This window comes from Rhinoderma darwinii, chromosome 5, assembly GCF_050947455.1.
Source record: "Rhinoderma darwinii isolate aRhiDar2 chromosome 5, aRhiDar2.hap1, whole genome shotgun sequence".
NCBI lineage: Eukaryota > Metazoa > Chordata > Amphibia > Anura > Rhinodermatidae > Rhinoderma > Rhinoderma darwinii.
Window position 1 is genome coordinate 152336301 of NC_134691.1, and position 23756 is coordinate 152360056.

Below are 23756 nucleotides of genomic sequence, written 5' to 3' on the forward strand. Positions count from 1 at the left end.
GTAACTATAGGGGGTACACACGGGCCCTAGAACCCAGGGGGTCCAAAAGGTCCATCTGAGGAGACCAGTATTATAAATCATGCGTGGTATTTACAGATTTTACATTGGGGCCAAGGAGCTTGAATTTACACCTCCGCATTTCACATTCCCAACATGTGTAAAGAAAAGTATCAAAAAATGAAAGCGAAGCAGCACTCAAAGTGAAATGGGTTTATTCACCAGACATCTAGTACAACGTTTTCACCTTATCAATGCAGACATTATCAAACTTTCATCCTTTCATCCTAGCACCGGCCTTATTTGGCATATACAAACCACAGTGTGGCTCCGACTCTCTGTTTAATGTAAAGAAAAGTAGATATTACCATATACAAAATACAAGAAATTGTAGACGCATAATAAAAATGTAATTGGACAGTTAAACATTCCATAACATTTAAATCAATGCTCTTTTTAATTTAATCGGACACAATCATTTTTGATAATTTGATAACCTCGTTATCTCATTAATCTAGTATGTACAATTGGGCTATATTGTGTGTTTAACTATTCATGAACCTGAAAATTATTGCGTTTTGCTATCTTGTTTTTTAATTATGAATGAAATAATTATTTGTTTGAATTCCCAGGTTTACATTTTACCCTCATACTGTTGAGCTGACCTATCAGCATTCTTTAATGCATACAAGAGAGGAGTTGTTTATGGTCGTGGTGGGACCTATGTCCTTAAATGTGTCAATGCTCCTAATGATTCTTCTAAGATGGAGCTGTCAAATATTGTTTCGCTCATTCCCCACTATCTTGTCAAAGTTTATCATTGCTCTGGGTCTCTGGACTGTGCTAGACCCTTTGGCTGTGTTTATAGTGGATGCCTTCCTTGGGGTAAGTCACTAAAATAACTCCTAGAATGGACATTAAACAAAAGAAAAAGTATGGTTCTCTATTTTTGTTGTGTGTTACTAACATCAATCAGTCACTCAAATCTGTTGTCAAAAATTGAGAAAAATCTATGAGCTATGTGCAGGTAACAAGCAGCAATCTGTTTTCTTCATATATGTAGCATTTTTGAAAATGTAATGTTTGCATGTTTTAATTAAATCTTGTGTTGAAAAATAACAATTACATGTCAATAATATGGTCATTCCTGGAATTTTTTTTGAGATTTGATTTTACAATAAAACAGCACTGATTGGTGAATATTAAAAAATATTGATCCCTTCCAGTTTTCAACAATCCGATGGGTGAAAGGCAAATAGAACTAAGTAGACTAAGTTGTTAGAGAATCAGGGAGTGCCTAGGGGTAAAGCAACTACCGAAGGCCAAATGTCTCCCTTCCACCCAACACAGACATTGTTAGGAGGACAATGCATTCTAATCGACCATTTTCCAAAAATCTGAAAGATTGGAAATACAATCTTAAAGCTGGAATTCAAAATGGCCTACTACAACAGTGATGGTTCTTAAGGTTCTGTTATTTTGATTATCAAGCCCTTTGTACTGTTATGTATACTGTATGTAGACAACAGTAAAAGCTAAGAAAAGAGTTCACTATTTTCTATGTACTCAAGTATGTCTTTAGCTGTTTTTTTTATAGTATTTTTAAATATGTGTTATTCATATTTTTATGTTTTAGAGACTTTCTTATGATGTTAAGAAGCCCATAGCAGATGCAGCAAAACTCTATTGGTTCTTTATTCGAATAGAGCAGTCTGGTACTCCTGGCATTCTCATCACTTTGCTGATATATACAATGATTCTTATCATATCCTCATCTGTGCTTTATCTTTATTTGCTGAGGTAAGAAATCATGACTGTATATAATATATCAGTGCTTACATTTCTACCAGTTTACTGTGGCTTTCTGTAAAAAGCAGTTGGAAGAGCTGTTTTTTATCAGTAGATTATATATATATAGTGGTTATATAGAGCCAATATTTAGAAAAATGTTGCTAAAGGGGTTACGTGGGTTTTTAAAATGTATGGCCTATCCATAGAATAATCATCAATGTCAAACTGTTTGAAAGGGCCCCTTTATTGTTTACATTGTTTTTATTTTTGTTCGTACTTGCACATGCCGTTACTTTTGTAGCGGCTGTGCAATGTATTGCAACGTTTTCCTGTTCAAGTGAGATATTTGGGGTTTTGAGGGTGTAATTCTGATGTAATGCATGATGTTTTTACCTCTTATGACATTTTCCATGCTCTCCAAGTTCTCTTCATCAATATAATGGTTATGTTTCATTAAACCGGTCACAGCACACGTATGTACAGTAGTTGTTGGGTGCCCACAATTTACAGCTGTCATGAGTAGTCCAATGTGTCATAGTATTGTCATACAGAATCGATAGTGTATATCAAAAAGACCCGTGATCAACCAGCCGCTAAATTTGCCCTTGTAGTTAGTATATTAGTTTAGAATATTTAGCAGCACAGGAAAAAAGGAGAATAAATACAACGTCGGTGTAGCATATAGTAGAGCACAAGTTACGTATTGCAATTTATATAAAACCACCTCAGTCCGAGATGACATATTAGACATAGCCTCTAAACTGTGCTATATTTGTATTTATATCCATACAGCTGAATCTATTGGACATTCAATGTGTATAGCAGGCACAAAAAAGACTTCTCTAAATAACTGAGGCCTTATACACATGATCAAATTACATATATGTACCAGTGCCATGTGGTATAGATCCATATTGTAATGGCAGTACTATCCTACAGTGGGTTCCATACCTCTGTGTGCCATTTTATCTTATCTGTTATATGTGCCACCATATAAAAATACATTTTGCCCCATACTCCATTGAATGTCCTATGGACCCCTCCCCCACCCCCAGAAGTCAATAAGGACTTCATACATAACTTTAGTGGTGCAGTTTTCATATCCACACAGAGTACCAAGCAGCACCATATTTTTCATATGGTCGTGAGTATGAGGTCTGAGCTTGAGGACTAAAAAAGTTGTCACCCAAACAGGAAAACGGTTGCTAGGAAACCTAACACAGAATATACTGGAAAGCAGGAGTATTAATGATACAAAGATATATAAAACTAATGAAAGTATATGGAGTTAGGTTTTAATATGTGAATCCTATATTGTACAGTACACCAATACTTTTTGGTATTTTATGTTCTTCTTTATAAAGACTATACTTTATTAAAATAGTGTTTTTTTTGCCCTTTTCTCAGTTTCAAATTGGAATGCACATATTTTCAAGTTTCCCTTTGATGTTGAATAGCATAGATTAATTTCTAATATGCCTTTTATAAATAAGTACATTTTATAATATTTTAAATTAAACTGAGAAATCCTTTTTCACCCATATGTCTAAATGTGAAAATGAGGCAGATTGTTACTGTAATATCAAAAGCTTTCAGATTTGATATGCCCAATATTCATCCTTTACTTTGAAATATACATTGAAAATCCTGTTTACTTCAGTGGTGGATGCTAAAGGGATAATAGATGACGTAAGTAAGTAGAATGCGGGCCTAATGCTCTGAAGAACATAGAATTTTTCTCAACGGATAACTAATCAAGTAAAATAAATGATAATAAAGAGTTTCATAGAAAGAAGGAGATTCTACAGTATTAAGTTACCTTTTATAGAGGGTTTATTAAATCAGGCAGTGCTGCAATGTGCATGTATCTGTATTTTTTTTAATGCAAATTAGACATAATTCCTGTGAAAGGATAAAAAAATACTAAACATAAAATAATCCTCATCTGTGTGCCTGCGCTTTTCATAGAAGCTTACAGTCCAAATATTATAAATAATGCCACCATATAAACAGGACAGACTTCTTTACATCAGAGCTCCTCACTAGAGATGAGCGAACTTATCAAAAGTTCGGTTCGGCTAGTTCGCCGAATTTCACAAAAAAGTTCGGTTCGGACCGAACTAGTTCTGACCGAACCTGTCACTTACGTGCGCCGAGCATGCTACTGTCCAGGGTGCTGATAGAGTTAATGGGCTGCACTAACTCTTTCAGCAACCTTCACAGTACATGCTCGGCGCGCGGAAAATACCATTTAAATGTAATAAAAAAATAAAAATTATACGTTCGTACTTACTTTCCTCCTGTCCGGCCTCCAGCGATGACGTTTCATCCCTTTCGCCGCTGCAGCCAATCACAGGCTGTAGTGGCGGTCACGCACGTCAGGATGACGCTTCATCCCACGTGACCGCCTCTGCAGCCAATCACAGGCTGCAGCGGCGACATGAATGAAACGTCATCGCTGGAGGCCGGACAGGAGGAAAGTAAGTATGAACGTATTATTATTATTTTTTGGCATGTATGTATGTATGTATGTATGTATGTATGTTGGCATGTATGTATGTTGGCATGTATGTATGTTGGCATGTATGTATGTTGGCATGTATGTATGTATGTATGTATGTTGGCATGTATGTATGTTGGCATGTATGTATGTTGGCATGTATGTATGTATGTATGTTGTCATGTATGTATGTTGTCATGTATGTTGGCATGTATGTATGTTGGCATGTATGTATGTATGTATGTTGTCATGTATGTATGTTGTCATGTATGTATGTATGTTGTCATGTATGTATGTTGGCATGTATGTATGTATGTATGTATGTTGGCATGTATGTATGTTGTCATGTATGTATGTATATCTGTGCATGTATGTTGGCATGTATGTATATATGTGCATGTTTGTGTATATATTTGCATGTATGTTTGCATGTATGTATTTTTGCATGTATGTTGTCATGTATGTATGTATGTTGTCATGTATGTATATATGTGCATGTGTGTATGTATATTTGTATGTATGTATGTATGTTTGCATGTATGTGTGTTTGCATGAATGTATGTTTGCATGTATGTATGCATGTTTGTATGTATATTTGCATGTGTGTATATATATATATATATATATATATATATGTATGTATGTTGTCATGTATGTATGTTGTCATGTATGTTGGCATGTATGTATGTTGGCATGTATGTATGTATGTATGTATGTTGTCATGTATGTATGTATGTTGTCATGTATGTATGTTGGCATGTATGTATGTATGTATGTATGTTGGCATGTATGTATGTTGTCATGTATGTATGTATATCTGTGCATGTATGTTGGCATGTATGTATATATGTGCATGTTTGTATGTATATTTGCATGTATATATTTGCATGTATGTTTGCATGTATGTATTTTTGCATGTATGTTGTCATGTATGTATGTATGTTGTCATGTATGTATATATGTGCATGTGTGTATGTATATTTGTATGTATGTATGTATGTTTGCATGTATGTGTGTTTGCATGAATGTATGTTTGCATGTATGTATGCATGTTTGTATGTATATTTGCATGTGTGTGTATATATATATATATATATGTATGTATGTTGTCATGTATGTATGTATATATGTGCATGTATGTTGGCATGTATGTATATATGTGCATGTGTGTATGTATGTATATTTGCATGTATGTATGTTGTCATGTATGTATGTATATATGTGCATGTATGTTTGCATGTATGTTGGCATGTATATATACATGTGCATGTTTGTATGTATATTTGCATGTATATATGTTTGCATGTGTGTATGTATGTTTGCATGTATGTATGTTTGCATGTATGTATGTTGTCATGTATGTTTGTATGTATGTTGTCATGTATGTATGTATATATGTGCATGTATGTATGTATGTTTGCATGTTTTTATTTTTGCATGTATGTTTGCATGTATGTTTATATATATGTGCATGTATGTAATTATGTTTGCATGTATTTATGTTTGCATGTATATTTGTGCATGCTTGTATATATGTATGTATGTATCTTTGCATGTTTGTTTGTATGTATGTATGTTTTCATGTGTGTGTGTATGTATGTATGATAGTTTGCATGTATATGTGTGTATGTTTGCATGTATGTATATTTGCATGTATATATGTGCATGCTTGTATGTATGTTTGTATATATGTATGTATGGCCATGTATGATACTGTCTGCTGGCGCCCTGTATCTAAGTCAACTTCACGGCAGGCTTCTATACATGGTATAACAGTCAGTATCACACATTAAACTGAATCTAAGCCTACGACATGTTTTATTTCATTATTATTTTTTTTTACAGGTTTGGTGTTTGGACTACGTCGGTTTCGAGGACTACTTAGATGACGCTTTTTTTTTTCTACAATAAAATGGTTAATGAGGGTTGTTTTGGGGGTGCTTTATTTCAATAAAATATTTTATCTATATCTTTGTCTTTTTCTTTTCAAATTTTATTATTACCACTTTAGTAATGGCCGCTGTCTGAGTGACAACATCCATTACTAAGGGGAGGCTTAGTGTTAGCCGGTGCAGAGGCTAACACTAACCACCATTATTACCCCGGTACCCAAAACCACCAGGGGTGCCGGGAAGAGCCAGGTACGATCCAGTACCCGACCATCTGTTGTGATGGTCGGGCTCTGGGGCGGCCGCAGGCTGGTATTATGAGGCTGGGAAGGGCCAAAAACAGTGGACCTTCCCACCCTTGTAATGCTAGGCTGCTGCTGCTGTGTTGTGTCTGGCTGGTTATAAAAGTGGCCCCACGTCATTTTTTTAAATTATTTATTTATTTACATTTTTTTTTTTAAAAAGACATGGGGTTCCACCCAATTTATCATAACCAGCCACATACAACACAGTGTTATTAGCCTGGGAATGGACAAAACCAGTGGCCCTTCCCACCCATGTAATGCCAGACTGCTGCGGCCTTGTATATGGCTGGTTATTAAAAATGTGGGGGACCCGTCTATTGCTAAATTTGTTAAATTCCCAAAAAAAAACGACGTGGGGGTCCCCCCCATTTTTATAACCAGCCCGATACAACACAGCAGCAGCAGCCTAGCATTACAAGGGTGGGAAGGTCCACTGATTTTGGCCCTTCCCAGCCTCATAATACCAGCCTACGGCCGCCCCAGTACCCGACCATCACAACAGATGGTCGGGTACTGGATCGTACCAAGCTCTTCCCGGCACCCCTGGTGGTGGTGGGTACCGGGGTAATAATGGGTGGTTAGTGCTAGCCTCTGCACCGGCTAACACTAAGCCCCGCCTTAATAATGGACGCTGTCAATCAGCCAACTGCCATTATCTAGGCACTAATAAAGTTTGAAAAAAAAACACAAAGACAATTCTTTTTTATTGAAATAAGAAATCCCCAACAAAACCCTCGTTAACCATTTTATTAAAATTTGAAAAAACGCAGATCTACGCAGTAGTCCAACGAATCGAAGATGTAGTCCAATCGGTACATCAAAATCTGCAACAACATAAAAAAACAGTTATCAATGTGAACAATACCAATACTTCTACTCACCTACACACATATATACACGCACACACAAACAAACAACCATACACAGACACACACATATATACACAAACACAACAAGATATACACACACATAAACAGACAAACACACACATATACACGAACTCACACATATACAAACAAAAACACACATATCCAAACACACACACACACACAGTTATACACACATACACACAAACACATATACACAAACACATATACACAAACACATATACACAAACACATATACACAAACACATATACACAAACACATATACACAAACACATATACACAAACACATATACACAAACACATATACACAAACACATATACACAAACACATATACACAAACACATATACACAAACACAAACACATATACACAAACACATATACACAAACACATATACACAAACACATATACACAAACACATATACACAAACACATATACAAAAACACATATACACAAACACATATACAAAAACACATATACACAAACACATATACATATACATATACACAAACACATATACAAACAAAAACACACATACCCAAACACACATACCCAAACACACATACCCAAACACACATACCCAAACACACATACCCAAACACACATACCCAAACACACATATCCACAAACACATATACACAAACACATATACACAAACACACCCATATATACACACAAACACACACCCATATACACACATATACACATATACAAAAACACACACAAACATCTACACACAAACATATACACAAATACACCCATATATACACAAACATATACACAAAACACATATACACAAACACACCCATATATACACACACACATATAAAAACAAAAACAGACAAAGTCACATACCCAAACACACATATATACACAAACACGGTTTCTTTTAAATGCTGCTGGGGAACCCGCTCGATCCACTATATAAGGCTGCGCTACAGTGCAGCATTTAAAAGAAACAGGATCCTGACCTGTCCATAGAGTTTAAGGCAGCACAGAGTATTTCAGGAGATGAGCGTGCAGATTCAGTGCTGCTGCGAACTCTGCTCTTACCATTACGTAGCTCTCAGTCTGTTATCTCTCCTCCACTCCTGTCCTCCAGAACACCTTCACATGATTGGCAAGTCACCACGTAATGGTAAGAGCAGAGTTCACAGCAGCACAGAGTATTTCAGGAGATGAGCGTGCGGATCTTGTGCGGGGTGGTGACTTGCCAATCATGTGAAGGTGTTATTGAGGACAGGAGTGGAGGAGAGGTAACAGACTGAGCTACGTAATGGTAAGAGCAGAGTTCACAGCAGCACTGAATCTGCACGCTCCTCTCCTGAAATACTCTGTGCTGCTGAGAACTCTGTTCTTACCATTACGTAGCTCAGTCTGTTACATCTCCTCCACTCCTGTCCTCTATAACACGTTCACATGATTGGCAAGTCACCACCACGCACAAGATCCGCACGCTCATCTCCTGAAATACTCTGTGCTGCTGTGAACTCTGCTCTTACCATTACGTGGTGACTTGCCAATCATGTGAAGGTGTTCTTGAGGACAGGAGTGGAGGAGAGATAACAGACTGAGAGCTACGTAATGGTAAGAGCAGAGTTCACAACAGCACTGAATCTGCACGCTCATCTCCTGAAATACTCTGTGCTGCCTTAAACTCTGTGGACAGGTCAGGATCCTGTTTCTTTTAAATGCTGCACTGTAGCGTAGCCTTATATAGTGGATCGAGCGGGTTCCCTAGCAGCATTTAAAAGAAACCGGATCCTGACCTGTCCACAGAGTTTAAGGCAGCACAGATTATTTCAGGAGATGAGCACGGGCAGCCGTTCGTTTTTCCGAGCCGTGCTCCCATCATGCACACGACCGTAAAAACACCCGTTATTGCGGGTCGTAATTACGACCCGCAATAACGGGCTCATAGACTTCTGTTACCCACGGGTACCTTTCCGTATTCTCACGGGAAGGTGCCCGTGCCGTTAAAAAAATAGAACATGTTCTATTTTTCTATTTTACGGGCCGTGCTGCTATAATTATAATGACAGCACGGTTCGCAAAAGCGGCCGGCTGCCCGTGGCCGGCCGGCCGTGCTCGTAGTTACGAGTCGTAATTACGAGCACGGCCCGTAAAATAAAAAAATAGAACATGTTCTATCTTTTTAACGGCACGGGCACCTTCCCGTGAGAAAACGGGAAGGTACCCGTGGCTAACAGAAGTCTATGGGCCCGCTATTTCGGGTCGTAATTACGACCCGTGATAACGGGTGTTTTTATGGTCGTGTGCATGAGGCCCCGTAATGACGGGTGGCTACATGTGTGCACCCGTCATTACGGCAGCGTTGCTAGGCGACGTCAGTAAGGGTATGTGCACACACACTAATTACGTCCGTAATTGACGGACGTATTTCGGCCGCAAGTACCGGACCGAACACCCTGCAGGGAGCCGGGCTCCTAGTGTCATACTTATGTACGATGCTAGGAGTCCCTGCCTCTCCGTGGAACTACTGTCCCGTACTGAAAACATGATTACAGTACGGGACAGTTGTCCTGCAGAGAGGCAGGGACTCCTAGCATCGTACATAACTATGATGCTAGGAGCCCGGCTCCCTGCACTGTGTTCGGTCCGGTACTTGCGGCCGAAATACGTCCGTCATTTACGGACGTAATTAGTGTGTGTGCACATACCCTAAATAGTCACTGTCCAGGGTGTTGAAAGAGTTAACTGATCGGCAGTAACTGTTTCAGTACCCTGGACAGTGACTACCGATCACAGTACCTGTAAAAAAAAAGACGTTCATACTTACCGAGAACTTTCTGCTTCCTCCAGTCCGGTCTCCTGGCCGTTGCCTTGGTGACGCGTCCCTCTCGACATCCGGCCCGACATTCCTTGATGACGATGCAGCCCATGTGAGCGCTGCAGCCAATCACAGGCTGCCGCGGCCTCTGCAGCCAATCACAGGCTGCAGAGGCCTCTGCAGCCAATCACAGGCTGCCGCGTCAGAAAAGGTCGGACTGGAGGAAGAAGAGGGACTCGTCAACAAGACAACGACCGGGTACGTATGAAATGCTTTTTATTTTATTTTTAATCAGCAGCCTCTTTTCTCTATCAGTGATTGATAGAGATAAGTGGCTGCCGATTTGTATAATGTTTTTGACCGGGTTCGGTCAAAACGGGTTCGGCCGAACCCGGTGAAGTTCGGATTCGCTGCGAACCGAACTTTACCGGAAGTTCGGACCGAAACCGGGTTCGGTTGTCCCGGTTCGCTCATCTCTACTCCTCACAAATAAAAACTCTTGTGTTTGGCAAATTAGCCGCTGGGCATGGAAGTTACACAAGCACTACTGAATGGCTGAGAAGGCTTATGAACAGATGTACTCATTAAAATACAATATTTCTGGTATTTTCCTGGTGAGGTGTCCGCCGGCTTCCGCATCTAGGACGAAGAATGAATGGAGAGGTGGCTGCGCTCCGCTGTATCCCTAACTTCCATATGAATTAACTTCCATTCAGTCCTCCATGCTGCTGCTACTGCTTCTGAGTGTGAGTGTCTGTGTGCGTGTGCATGTGTGTGCATGTGTGTGTCTGAGAGAGAGATAGGGGAGCACACTTTTCTTTGAGTGCTGTGTATGGGAGTCATCATAGCAGCTAGTCTCCCTCCCCACTCTGGAGCTGAAATTAAGGACAACTGACAATTAGTGATGGAGTCTGCAGAAAGGAGAACTTCAGAAAAACGCAGGGCTAAAAATTATATAATGGTCCGGAATAGTGTTATTCCTCATCTACACACACGAGACGGCTGATTCTTGAAAAGTCACTTGAAACAACAATTATGATTTAAGACCCGTCAATCCATGTTCATATAAGAGCAGGAAGTGTGGGTCAAATTTGATATCTCATGGGGTTCTAATCTGGTCTCCGGGTCTCCTTTACTGTTAGGGTATGTTCACACGCTAGACTAATAACGTCTCAAATTACGGAGCTGTTTTCAAGGGAAAACAGCTCCTGATTTTCAGACGTTTTGTAAGCCACTCGCGATTTTCGCTGCATTTTTAGCTGCGTCTTTTACGGCTGTTTTTGGAGCTGTTTTCTTTAGAGTCAATGAAAAACGGCACCAAAAACATCCCAAGAAGTGACCTGCACTTCTTTTTCGTGGCCGTTTTTTCACGCGGCCGTTTTTCAAAATGGCGACGTAAAAAAACGGCCCGTCGGAACAGAACGCCGTTTTTCCCATAGCAATCAATGGACAGATATTTGGAGGCGTTCTGCTTCCGATTTTTCCACAGTTTTTCAGCCGTTTACGGCTTGAAAAACGGCCGAAAATAAGCCGTGTGAACATACCCTTGTAAATTTTTGTGATTATATCAGAAATTTCTCTGGGCTTTCCCCCCCTCTCACCTCTATTCCCTGTCAATTAGCTGGATTGCCCTCCTTATTGCCACACCCTACTGCTTTCTATTGGGTGCAATGACACATATACAGCTTGTGCATATAAAGACAATGACAAACCGAGCGAAAACTGTTCAGTAATGACCCTATTCCTGCACCAGGGAGCTAGTACCCTACTCCCCTGGAGTTCAGGGACAACTGATATTAGTGACGGAGCCTACAAAGGTGAAAACTGCGGAAAAATGCGTGATACAAGTCATATAATGTTCATAAATATTGTTTTTACCCATATACATACACATGACAATTGATTCTGAAAAATCAACTGAAATGACCGCTACACTTAGATTATTTTTCATCTGCCCTTTTTACAATATTATAAACTGCTGCAAGAGAAAGGGATAAAATAATGATTACTACTGAGCCAATGCTAACATATACCACTTTAGTACCTCGTTGGGTCATGCCAATGGACATGAGTCCCCTGCCATTCAACCACTAGATACCTGTATTAAAGGAGTAAAGCATAGCTTAAAAACATGTATGTTTAATTTACTATTAATTATATTCTATATGTAGCAATTTAATTTGTTTAGCGTTTATTACACCACAATGTAACATCTACATTTGTTTAATAGGATACACAAGGAAAGTTGGATATTGGACGTATTTCAACGCATTACTTGTGATGATGGAGTTTGCCATGTTCCTTATGATCTGGAGATCTCTAATCAAGAATTAAGCCATATTGTACGAAAAGCTGAGCAATGGCGAGGTATCAGTGGAGAGCGAAGAAAGGTAGGAAGCTAATTATACATCACAGCAAATTAATTTATATTTATTTATCTAACCCAGTATTCCCCAACAAGAGGCTCCACATGTGGCTCCCCTACCGTTGGTGTAACCTATAGGATTATCTATCCTATGAGAGCTTGAAGAGGATGATCTTGCGCCTATTAAACAGAGTTTAAAGCTGAACAAGCTACAACCCTATTTATACAGGTTACTTATACAGTTTGTTAGTTAATGTTGTTATAATTTATATTAAAATCTAAACACAGTCTATTTACTCTTGATAAATGGATTATATATTAGTTCATCCATCATATGTTAGTATTGCAGCCAGTCTAAACCGGTAGTAGTTCATACAAGATTTGGGCCTGTTAGGCCAGTGTTGCAACGCAACCAACTGATATCCATCTACAGCTGATAAGTGGTATACATTTTACATGGATGTGACAGATGTACATCAGTTCTTGTATGTCCAGTTACTTTGATATATTAGATTATTACATTAAATAATTTATAACTGAGCAAGCTACATTCCTGCGACTCTCCCTATTCATCCAGATATTGTAGACCAACCATAGGCCTCATTCTGCCCAGGGGCATTGCAAGCATTGGACTTCCGGGGCACAAGCCCCGGATCTTTGGCCCGATGAGCCGGATACCCGGGCGACTGCCGCTACAGGGCTCGCAATTGCGACCGGACCACTGCCCCCGCACCGCATCTATAGAAATTTACTATAGTAACTGGGGCCTATTTCATAAAACACACGGGTCCCTGTTATTATAGTAGAGGGCAGCGGAAGTCCTGATGTCTTCTTGCATCATGACGCTGTGCGCCGCGCATGACGTCACGACGTTGGATGGTGTAGAGCTGGGTAAGTGTAACATCATTACTGCATGCTAGGGTCCTGTATCTAAGCCTGCCTTGTGGTAGGCTTAGATACAGGGTCCAACAAACAGCATCACACATGGGCTTAGATACCGGGCCCATGTGTGCCCATGTGGTGTGTTGGACCATGTATCTAAGCCTACCACAAGGCAGGCTTCTATACAGGACGATGAAAAAAATAAAAAAGGAAAAATTGTATTCCTGCACTAAACCAGCACACTCTGAGTAGAAATGATTAATAATAGTTTATTCACCATAAGTTAAATATCAAAAAAATAGAATATACATTTTATTAAATAGAAAAGTGTTGTAGATACCATTTCCTTATACGAAATCAAAACACATTTTATCCAAACACAATAGAAATAAGGATCTATTATAGACTAATAAATTCGTTTAAAAACCACCCAAAGTCAGCTGACCAGGTGACTAGACCGCAGCAGGAACATGATATATCCAGGGCAACAAGGAATAACCTACATTACCAGTATGTTTGAAAAGAATACATGTAACAATAAGGGTAGTGTATTATGCAGAGTTACAAAATAAATAACTGTATAGGTCAAAATGATCAGATTACAAAAATTATATATATGCACATGGATCCAGAGGTACTCATCTATTTGCAGATATATTCAAGTGCCCCCATTGATAAATGTTATCCAGAAGGTCTTAGGATCGACCAATTCACCATCCATTAATAGCAATTCAAGCAAGTAGATGGTATGTGCCGTAAATGCAGAGGCCGACAGATACATGCCGAGCAGATTCAATCGCGTCTTTCAGGACTGGATCGAAGGGGAGATAAAAATCTTCACTCTCCAGGTAAGCAGTCACGGTCTGATTCTGACCTGTGTGGTTAGTCTATATCAACCCGCATCTCTTACCTTAGACATAGTGCAAGTCCAGGTTGTAGTCATGCAGCATGAAGTTTTCTCCGAAGCGGGTACACGGCGTGTGACGTCACTCACGCACGTGTCAGTGCATAATAAATTGACTAACGCGTTTCATCCCGTCCGGGACTTTCTCAGAGCCATCATGGCCATCCAGGTATCCACACCTTATATAGTGTCCATCTTAAAGACGTAGTACTATTCCATACGTAGTTTCAATGTATCAAAAATTATACTCACAATAATCAAAGGTGAACTTCATATATTAATATATATATCTTATATAGTCCTAACATATAAATTTCAAAAATTAGGACTCACAATAAGAACAACAAGCCCCTGACATACAAAGTATTTCAAAGTCAAGGATATAGTATAATTCCAAAGATTAAAGAACTTCTCCACAATTGAAGGTAGTGGACAGCAGAGTCTTCTCATCACAAAGACAATGCAGAACAATAGTAATTGACTACATTATAATTCTCTCAATTCATGATAAAGACTCTGTCAGTGCTGTGGATAGATGCTTTCAAAGGGGGGAAATGGGGGAAGGGAAGGAGGAAAAATAGGAAATAAAGAGGAGGCAATAGCACAAATCTCATTTATATATTTAAATTCAGAATAAGAAGATGTTAATTTATATATACTTTCACCGTCGCAAGGTAGGGAGCCTGTTAGTAAAGTTACCCAGAGGCAGTGTCAGGCTGGAACACCGTTGAAGGAAACGGGCACCAAAGACCACACGCCCCCCGCGGTGACAGGGAGCCAGCCAGAGACATGCACCTATTGCAGTCTCAGAACGGGTCCCCATCAACGTGGGGAAAAAAAGGGGGAGGACAATTGGCAACCCGCTGCCAGAACCAAGGAAACAAACCAAACACATACCAACGGGAACCAATGACCGGGTCCCCACCTGAGGCGGGGAGTAAAATTTACACTATGAGTGTTGTCCGGCGGGTGGCATCAAACCAAACAAATGATCAGGTCGCCATAAACCACCGTGGGCACCCCAACCTACATAAAAGATAGTACAGGATTGAAAAGACATTTTGGCATTTCTTTAGAGACTCGAGTGAGGAATAGAAAGACAAGTATAGTGCAGAGTCAACTCCATACAATACATAATCATCAGAACAATTATCACCAAAGATACCCCATTATAGGAATTCATATTCCAATATAGTTCGATCCGATAGTGTAGGGAGACCTTTATACAGAAATTAATTTAAGCAGAACCCACCCATGTAAAGAATCATGACATTAGTAGATGCATAGAGGACAACAGAGAATTAATCCTTGGCGATTGTGCCAAGTGTGTAGATCCACATAGTTTCTTTTTGTAGCAGTATTTTATTTCTGCCCCCCCCCCCCCTCTATCATCAGGTAATAAATAAATAGCCATATATTTCAGTCCAGAGGGGGACTGATGGTGATAATTTTTTTAATTAAGTGCCAACGGTTTCTTAATGTCACCTTTTCTTATATTGGATACGTGTTCACTAATACGTATCTAAAGTTCACGTTTAGTTTTGCCTATATACATCTTGCTACAAGGACAAATAATGCAATATACCACCATGCAAGAGCAGCAGTTAATAAAAGTCTGTACTCGATATCCTTTCTCTCCTTTGGCATCGCTAAATCGAAATAATCTTATACAGTATAATATTACTTTCTGCTGGGGTCCTATATCTAAGCCTGCCTTGTGGTAGGCTTAGATACATGGTCTAACAGACAGTATCACACATGGGCCCTGTATCTAAGCCTACCACATGTATTACTTATGGTTTTTTTTTGTGTTTGTGTTTCTTTGTGTTTGTGTGGAGGAGGGCCACATAGTTTTTTTTTTAAATGGAATAAATGTTGTGCGGTTGTCCTTATACTTACCATTCCTAGGTCCAGCGCTGGAGCCACAATATCAGCGAGCTGGGCCCTATATCTTATCCTATCATGTGTGATACTGTCTGCTGAGCCACTGTATCTATCCTATCCATAGCTATAGGGTCGTAGTGCTATAGATATGCTGTCTCATATATATATATATATATATATATATATATATATATGTGTGTATATATATATATATATATATATATATACACACATACATACACGCAAATTTTTTTTTTGTGGGGTGAACATATGTTAGTACAAGGATACTTACTGCAGGGGCCCTGTATCTAAGTCTATCATGTGTGATACTGACTGCTGGGGCACTGTGTCTAACTCTATCATGTGTGATACTGAATGCTGGGGCACTGTATCTAAGTCTACCATGTGTAATACTGTCTGCTGGACCATGTATTTAAGCCTATCATGTATGATGCTGTCTGCTGAGACAAGGTGGGTATGTGGGGCTGCCTACGGGGGACTGCATGGCACTGTCTACAAGGGGGATGTATGGCAGTGGGACTGTGAACCATACAGGGGGTTGTGAAACTATATACAGGAGGCATTGTGTGGGGAACACTCTACAGGTGTCTTTGATTAGAGCCCCGAGACATAACTTTGCTCCAGAAATGCCAAATTTTCACCTGAGGTTTAGTACAAGGATGTTACTTGGAGCCCCGTATCTAAGGCTACATTCACACGAGCGTGACAGATTTGCGTGCGTAAAAAAAACATGTGTAAATCTGGTCGTGTGCGTTGCGTTTTGAATCAGTGTGCTTTGCGTGTGGCATGTGTTTTTCACGCACTCACAAGCACTTTTTTTTCAGTGTAATTGATGTGTGAAACACGGACAGCACACGGATGTTGTTCGTGTGCTGTCCGTGTTTTTAACGCAAACATTGACTTCAATGGGCGACTAGGTGCATGAAATACACCAATATAGGACATGCAGTGAGTTTCACGCAACGTACACTCGCTGTGTGAAAACTCACACATGTGTGAATAGCCCCACTAAAATCAATGGGTCTGTGTGCTGTGCGTTGTTTCAATGCACAGCACACGGACGAGAATCACGCTCATCTGAATGTGCCCTAAGTCTATCATGTGTGATACTGTCTGCTGGGGCCATGTATCTAAGCCTATCATGTGTGATACTGTCTGCTGGGGCCATGTATCTAAGCCTATCATGTGTGATACTGTCTGCTGAGACAATGCATCCAATTCTATCCAGCGGTGTAGCTATAGGAGTCTTAGTCTTATAGATATGCTATCTCCGATATGCATGTAAAAATTTATTTATTTTTTTCCCCGGGGGGGAAATATATGTCTCGGAGATTGTGCCTCTTATCTTTTAAAGAGAACCTTTCACCTGCCCATACATGTGCAGCTGAATGCAGCATGTAATGGGCAGGGCTACACAAACACTGGGGCACTTTACATTTTTCTCCTACCCTCCTCCGTTATTTAGATATTGATGCCGTTATATTTGGTGCCCGATATTTAAATAATCCCCTGAACTGTCAATGGGGCTTGTTTAGGCAAAGGGGCATGTAACATCGCTGTGACACTGTCCAATCAGCTATTGACAGTGCCACAGCAAGAGTTAGACGAAGGAGTGTGTGTGCGCCCATGCGCGCGCAAGCTCTCACTCACTCTTTAGCTCTCGGCAGACAAGGACAAGTCTGTGTGATCTCTCGCGAGAGAGTGCACAGTCTTGACCTTGTCTGCCGAGAGCAGAAGAGTGAGTGAGAGTGTGCGCACGCATGCGTGCACAGCTTCAATCTGCGCATGCGCGTGCACACGCTCTCCTCTCTCCAGTTCTTGGCAGACAAGGACATGAAATGATCTCTCGCGAGAGATTGCACAGTTTGTGCAGCCCTCCCCAGTACATGCTGCACTCAGCTGCACATGTATGGACAGGTGAAAGGTTCCCTTTAAGAGCCTAGCAACACTCCTGCTGCTTCCACAATCTCAATGCCCATAACATTGGCAGCTGCATATATTATTGTGCACTACGGCGACCTAGAAAGTCATAGCATTGCTAGAATTTGGTGCTATTGTAAAAACCATATCACTGGTAGTTAAAGGGGTTTTCCAATGAGAGACATTTATCCTGTGGATATGTCATAAATGTCAGATAATGTCACACCTCTGGGACACTGAACTACGCTGTTTCTGTAAGTCCCATAGAACTTAATGGTAGTTACAGAAACAGGGTAGTCATAAATGTCACTGATGGGAAAACCCCTTTGATACTATGCTAGGACCCATTACTCGGACATATCTTTAATAGTCTATTTACTAAATAGTCTTTTTACCTTTAATCTAGTTTAGTGTAGGTCAATACCACCTGTTATATTTTGAAAGTGGCTTGCAACTCACAACAGGTTGGGATCTCTGATCTAAGCCAGCTAATTGGTGAAACTTTATCATATATTAAGGGTCATTTTTACATTTAAACTATAGTTGTTAGAGTCCTGGACTGCTAAAGAAGAAGAAGAATCAAAGTTGAATCAAACTGTACTAAGGTTATTGTTGTCTTGTTGCTAGTGGTGTTAGTGAGTGTTTGTTTCAGACTGGATTATGTACTAAGTTGTGAATTCATTCTATGTATTGAGTGGTAGAATAAAGGTATGCTCTAATGTAAATTATACAAAAATATTATAAGTCACTGTGAAGTTCTATGACTATATAAAAGCATAGGCTACAGACTGAGTACATTTATACAGGTCATGAAACTCCAAGTCAATATCGTATTCTCAGCTGCTGCAAAACCTGTCTTTAAAGATTTGGAAACGTCTTTCTAATCTCTAATAAAATAATATAAATCATCTTTTTCCTCTTCATAATAAGGTTCTATACCCTCTGATTTGTGTATTGCAATGCCCATCCATACAGTGACAGCCTCAATGCTCTGTAAGAGTACATTCACACACAGCTTAAACACGGCAGCATTTTCGTAAAGGAAATTGACATGCTGTAGATTGAGAATCTGTACCGCATTTGTTCAAATCTCATTCACTTTGCTACTTCTTTAATATGCTGCAGATGCTCCAATACAGTGCAAGCCACAGTACCCCCCAAACAGTACCAGACACAGTACCCCTAAACCATGCCACCCAGTATCTCACTGGAGACTCACATCCTCTCTATGATTCTCAGTGCTGCTGCTCTCCTCTACAAAGTTCAGAGCAAAAGAAGTCCTAGAGAAAAAAATTTCAACCAAGAAGGGTCTGATCCTAGGGAAAGAATTACTAAAACACTTAAACTAGTAATAGAAAGAATTTGTAAACCCATAATATAGATGGAGAAGGTTCCACTATATAGAATTTGGCTGGGAAAATTAGGGGATAATGTAAGTTTTAATGGTGGCCACATTTTTGCCATAAAGAGATATAATTAGAAATTGTCTTAATAGAATTTTGTAAAGCTATAAAAAAAAATTATAATTTTAGCATCTACTAGATTTGTTTTATTTCAGAGGGAAATGTTCTTTAATATTCCATATTTTGGACATTTTATTTTTTATAAAACTTATCCTACAAGTCAGATATCTTCAATATGATCTCTCTGCATGTATGTTCCATAATTATTAACATTATTAACTACATGATTTTGCAGAACAAAATCATAATAATAATACTGATTGCAAAAACATTTAGAAAAGGACAGCTAAAATATAATATGAAGGCACCTAATATTTTGTCATTGTAATGAGTTTTGCATGTTTAATTAGATAACAATGTTTTTATGATTAGGTCAGAATCTCAGTTTCTCATTAAAATGCAGTTCACAAACTAAACTTGTAATTTGCTTTAGCAGTAAAATGATCATTCAGGAACAAAATGTTATTGGACAATTTTTCATAGTGAGAAAAATACACATTTAATAAAAGTATACAGAAAATCTTAATTAGAATGGGATTTTCAGGTACACTACATAAATTGATATGTCATAGTTATACCAGCAGTAAGATAGATGTACTTTTTTTATACTTGATGGTACATGGGCTTTCTTTCATGTAGGATTCCTACTTTTTACAACGTGCTATTAATTCTTTCTTCTGCAATTATGAGAACATTGTTGTTTAACTTTGTCACTCTATTAGTAGAAAATAATAGAGTAATGAATACCATTAATAATAGAGATGAAAGCGTGGGCAATATACACAGTAGAAAATTAGAAGATAATATTTATTTTTTTATTTGAGAAATATATCTACATTTTTATTAGTGCTTACCATCATTAAATAAAAGGTGAACACATCTAAGGAATTTGGTTAATTTGGAGTTATACTTGGATGTACATTGGTAATAAAAAAAAACAAGACAATACAAGATTTACATTACTTTTTATTTTTTTAGTCCATGTGCCGCATGATAACTGTGGCAACATTTCACAAAATGTCGTAGAACAGTGGTGATGGGTTTGGAGGTGAGTATTTTTTCTTTTTGCATATTAAGTTTAGGGCTTATGATACATCTAATAAGACACATGCCTCAATAAAATCTCCATCCCACTACAGTGGTAAAACAAAGCTATGTATCCTGGATACATAGAAGTTGTATCTTGCGCTGAAACGCGAATCTTTTAGGTCAGCAGGCATAGCAGCTGCTGTAAGGCCTTGGAACCAAGGGGGAAACTTGAGGTGCAGTTAGTCATCACTGTGGATGATCGAGGTGGGTAAAGTGGATGAGGGCATTAGGAAACAAAAGACAAATTGACAAAAATCAAAGAAAAGAGGAAAAATGGAGTAGAAAATGACCAAAATAATCCTAACCTATTCATGTACATAAATATAAATAGGTTAGGATTATGGGGCTCTGTCCAAAATTTTAGCATTGTGCCCCATGGTTACTAGTTACCATTATCTGATGTAAAATGGAGATCGTTTTGACAAGTGTATTAACACAGGCACAGAAGTGTTCACGGCATAGTTATCTTAAGACAATTCAACTCTTTGCTTGTGAATCACAATTTATTGCATGCGTTGGAACACGCTAAAAAATTCAGCAATTAGGCCAAACAGCATTGCAGTACCAGTGAAACGTGAAGATGTATCCTTTCTTCTTGTATTCTCCCTATTGTTTAGTTAAAAACATCATTCTTGTATCATGATTACTAGAACTTTATTGTGAGCATGCCAACAGTGTGCCAACGCTTGCCTCATTAGGCGACACGGCTCTGCTTTAACGAGGCTCCTTCTGTTGGGACTTGTGTCAAGCATCATGGAGTATCACTATTTACATATGAAATGGGCATTTGTGTTTCTTCATTAAAGGGGTTGTTTTTTGAAGGCAACCCCTTTTAAAATTGAAGCCGGCATGGAGATCAGCTGATCCCCGAAACATCAGATGATCAGCAATTACAATTGGGAAAAGCTACTTCAAGCCTCACAATTGAAGGGGAAATGTAAAATGAAATTCCAGCCATTTAAATAAATGGCTGATCATATAGAACATGGACGTGCCTTATTTGCGAAAACAAGAGCCGCTCTTTGCAGCTAATAGAGGGGTGTCCAAACCAGGGCAATATTTTCTTGGAAGGGACAGGTTCCCCCCTTATTTGTATTAGTTGCATATAGATACTCTGGGTATATAAATTTCCACCTATAGTCCAAAAATATCACTGTGGGACTACACAAAAACTCAAACTATTGGATTAAAGAAAGCAGGTAATCTTTTTTTCATTCTGGTTTCATCAACAATATTTCCACAACCATTTCTGCTAGTTCTCTTTTTTTTGTATATAGAAACTCTACATAGTTGTTGATAAAATATCAGCACTTTATTTTCCTACCACTTTACATACACAATTTTGAATCCTAACTTGTCATCCATTATTCAATACATTAGTTAGCATACGTGACAAATGCACTGAGAGATTAAATTAACTGTCTTTCAAAATTCTAACAGCTTCTATACCTTGGAGGAATATAGTTACTAGTGTTGAGGAGCTTTGAATAGTGGTATAAAAATACATAGTAACAGTTATGTTATCAGATCTTCATCAAAAACGACTGACATGTGTTAAATACAAATTGCCCTCGATGCCCTCAAGACGTTTTCAGTAAAATGTTTAATTTTTTTCTTATTTATTGAATTAACTTTTAAAAAACTCAGTGCTTGACTGAAAATTTAGAACCAGTGAAATGTTATAGATTATAGCATGGGAGCATTACTGCTTAATACCACGAACTGGACATGAAACCACTAGTGTGCCAGGAACACTCGCCTTCTGGCCCACCCCAAAGTGTACACATGACCAGAAGGGTGTGAACTTTTTCACTTGGTCACCATTTGCATCTGTAACCAAGTGTCTTTCGTGTAATACTTAGGTGAGGATGTGAAGACTATATACCTAAGCATGGCTGAAATTCTGCTCCTGGTGCTGCCCTGCTTTATTATCTGTACCCACTTTTATTTCTAAATAGAACGATTCTGATAGTAACACGGAATAAAGACAGTGCTAAAATTGCTATTCTGAAATATAATAGCTCCCGGGAAGTATTTCACTTTAAATGAAAAACATGAAAATATACAAACTAAAATAAGTATAACAAAGTCAAGAATATCATGTGTTGTCAGGTATCTAGTTAAGAAACGTTATAGTAAAACTGTAATGTTGAACTTTAAAGATGGAAAAAAGGAGTAGGGTTGTCACGGCGTGGGGTGTGGACCCACCGGGGTCCACTGGGACTTCCCTATGTCCCAATGAGGATATGGACAGGGGTTGTTTGATGAGAAAACCCTGTTAAGTTTGTAGCCCAGTTAAAAAATGATGGTTCTGTACCCTCAGAAGAATTTTTTAATTAATAGTTTTACAGAAACTTCAGTGTATTGTGAAAGGTTTTCATGTGGCCCTAGTTGCTATTAGAGACAGACATAAATATACTTTACTGCCATGGTTACTTACTGACTTAAATAGGCCCATATTCAGGGGCGGAGCTATAGGGGTTCAGAGGTAGCAATCGCCCCCCGGGCCTGGGGCCCAAAAGTCCCTCAGCCACATAAGAAGACACCAGTATTTAAAATTATATATGGTAGGTGACGGCCCTGTTATAGATTTTGTATTGGGGCCCAGGAGCTTCAAGTTACGCCTCTGCCCATATTTCCAACTTTATCACCTGGGATAGCAAATAAATGTTTATTTTTACTAGTTGATAAATGACCATTGTGATCACAAAAATGGATTTCAATGCTGGCTCTACTAGCAGGGCAATAATATAATAATGAGTATTATTATTATTATTATTGTGATGAATTCTTGTCATTCCTATTAGTACATTATAATAGTGACGATTTTAACACCAATGGTCACACTAGTTCATGTGCTTCTTACACTTTAAACAATGCCTGTGATTTTTTTTCCCCGTTTACCTCCAATGATCGAGCCCGCTCCATGAAACATGTTCTGATTTAATAACTCATTTCAGATTTCATGTTAACACTGTTGTGCTTTGGCTTGATGCATGAAGTTTTTATACTAAAACGAACTGAATTTTCCTCTAAGTTTTACCATATGTGTTTTCAATAAGACGA

The 23756-nt window shown here is 38.9% G+C and overlaps 1 protein-coding gene across 4 annotated transcripts in view; it reads left to right on the forward strand.

Moving 5' to 3' along the window:
- Positions 1-23756, forward strand: part of LOC142651667 (uncharacterized) — a 306296-nt gene that overhangs the window by 238927 nt on the left and 43613 nt on the right. For all 4 annotated transcript variants that reach the window (XM_075826652.1, XM_075826651.1, XM_075826654.1 and 1 more), the window contains 3 exons: positions 630-882; positions 1634-1797; positions 12393-12552. In XM_075826652.1, the coding sequence (XP_075682767.1) occupies positions 630-882; positions 1634-1797; positions 12393-12552 (577 nt within the window). The remainder of the gene's footprint in view (positions 1-629; positions 883-1633; positions 1798-12392; positions 12553-23756) is intronic.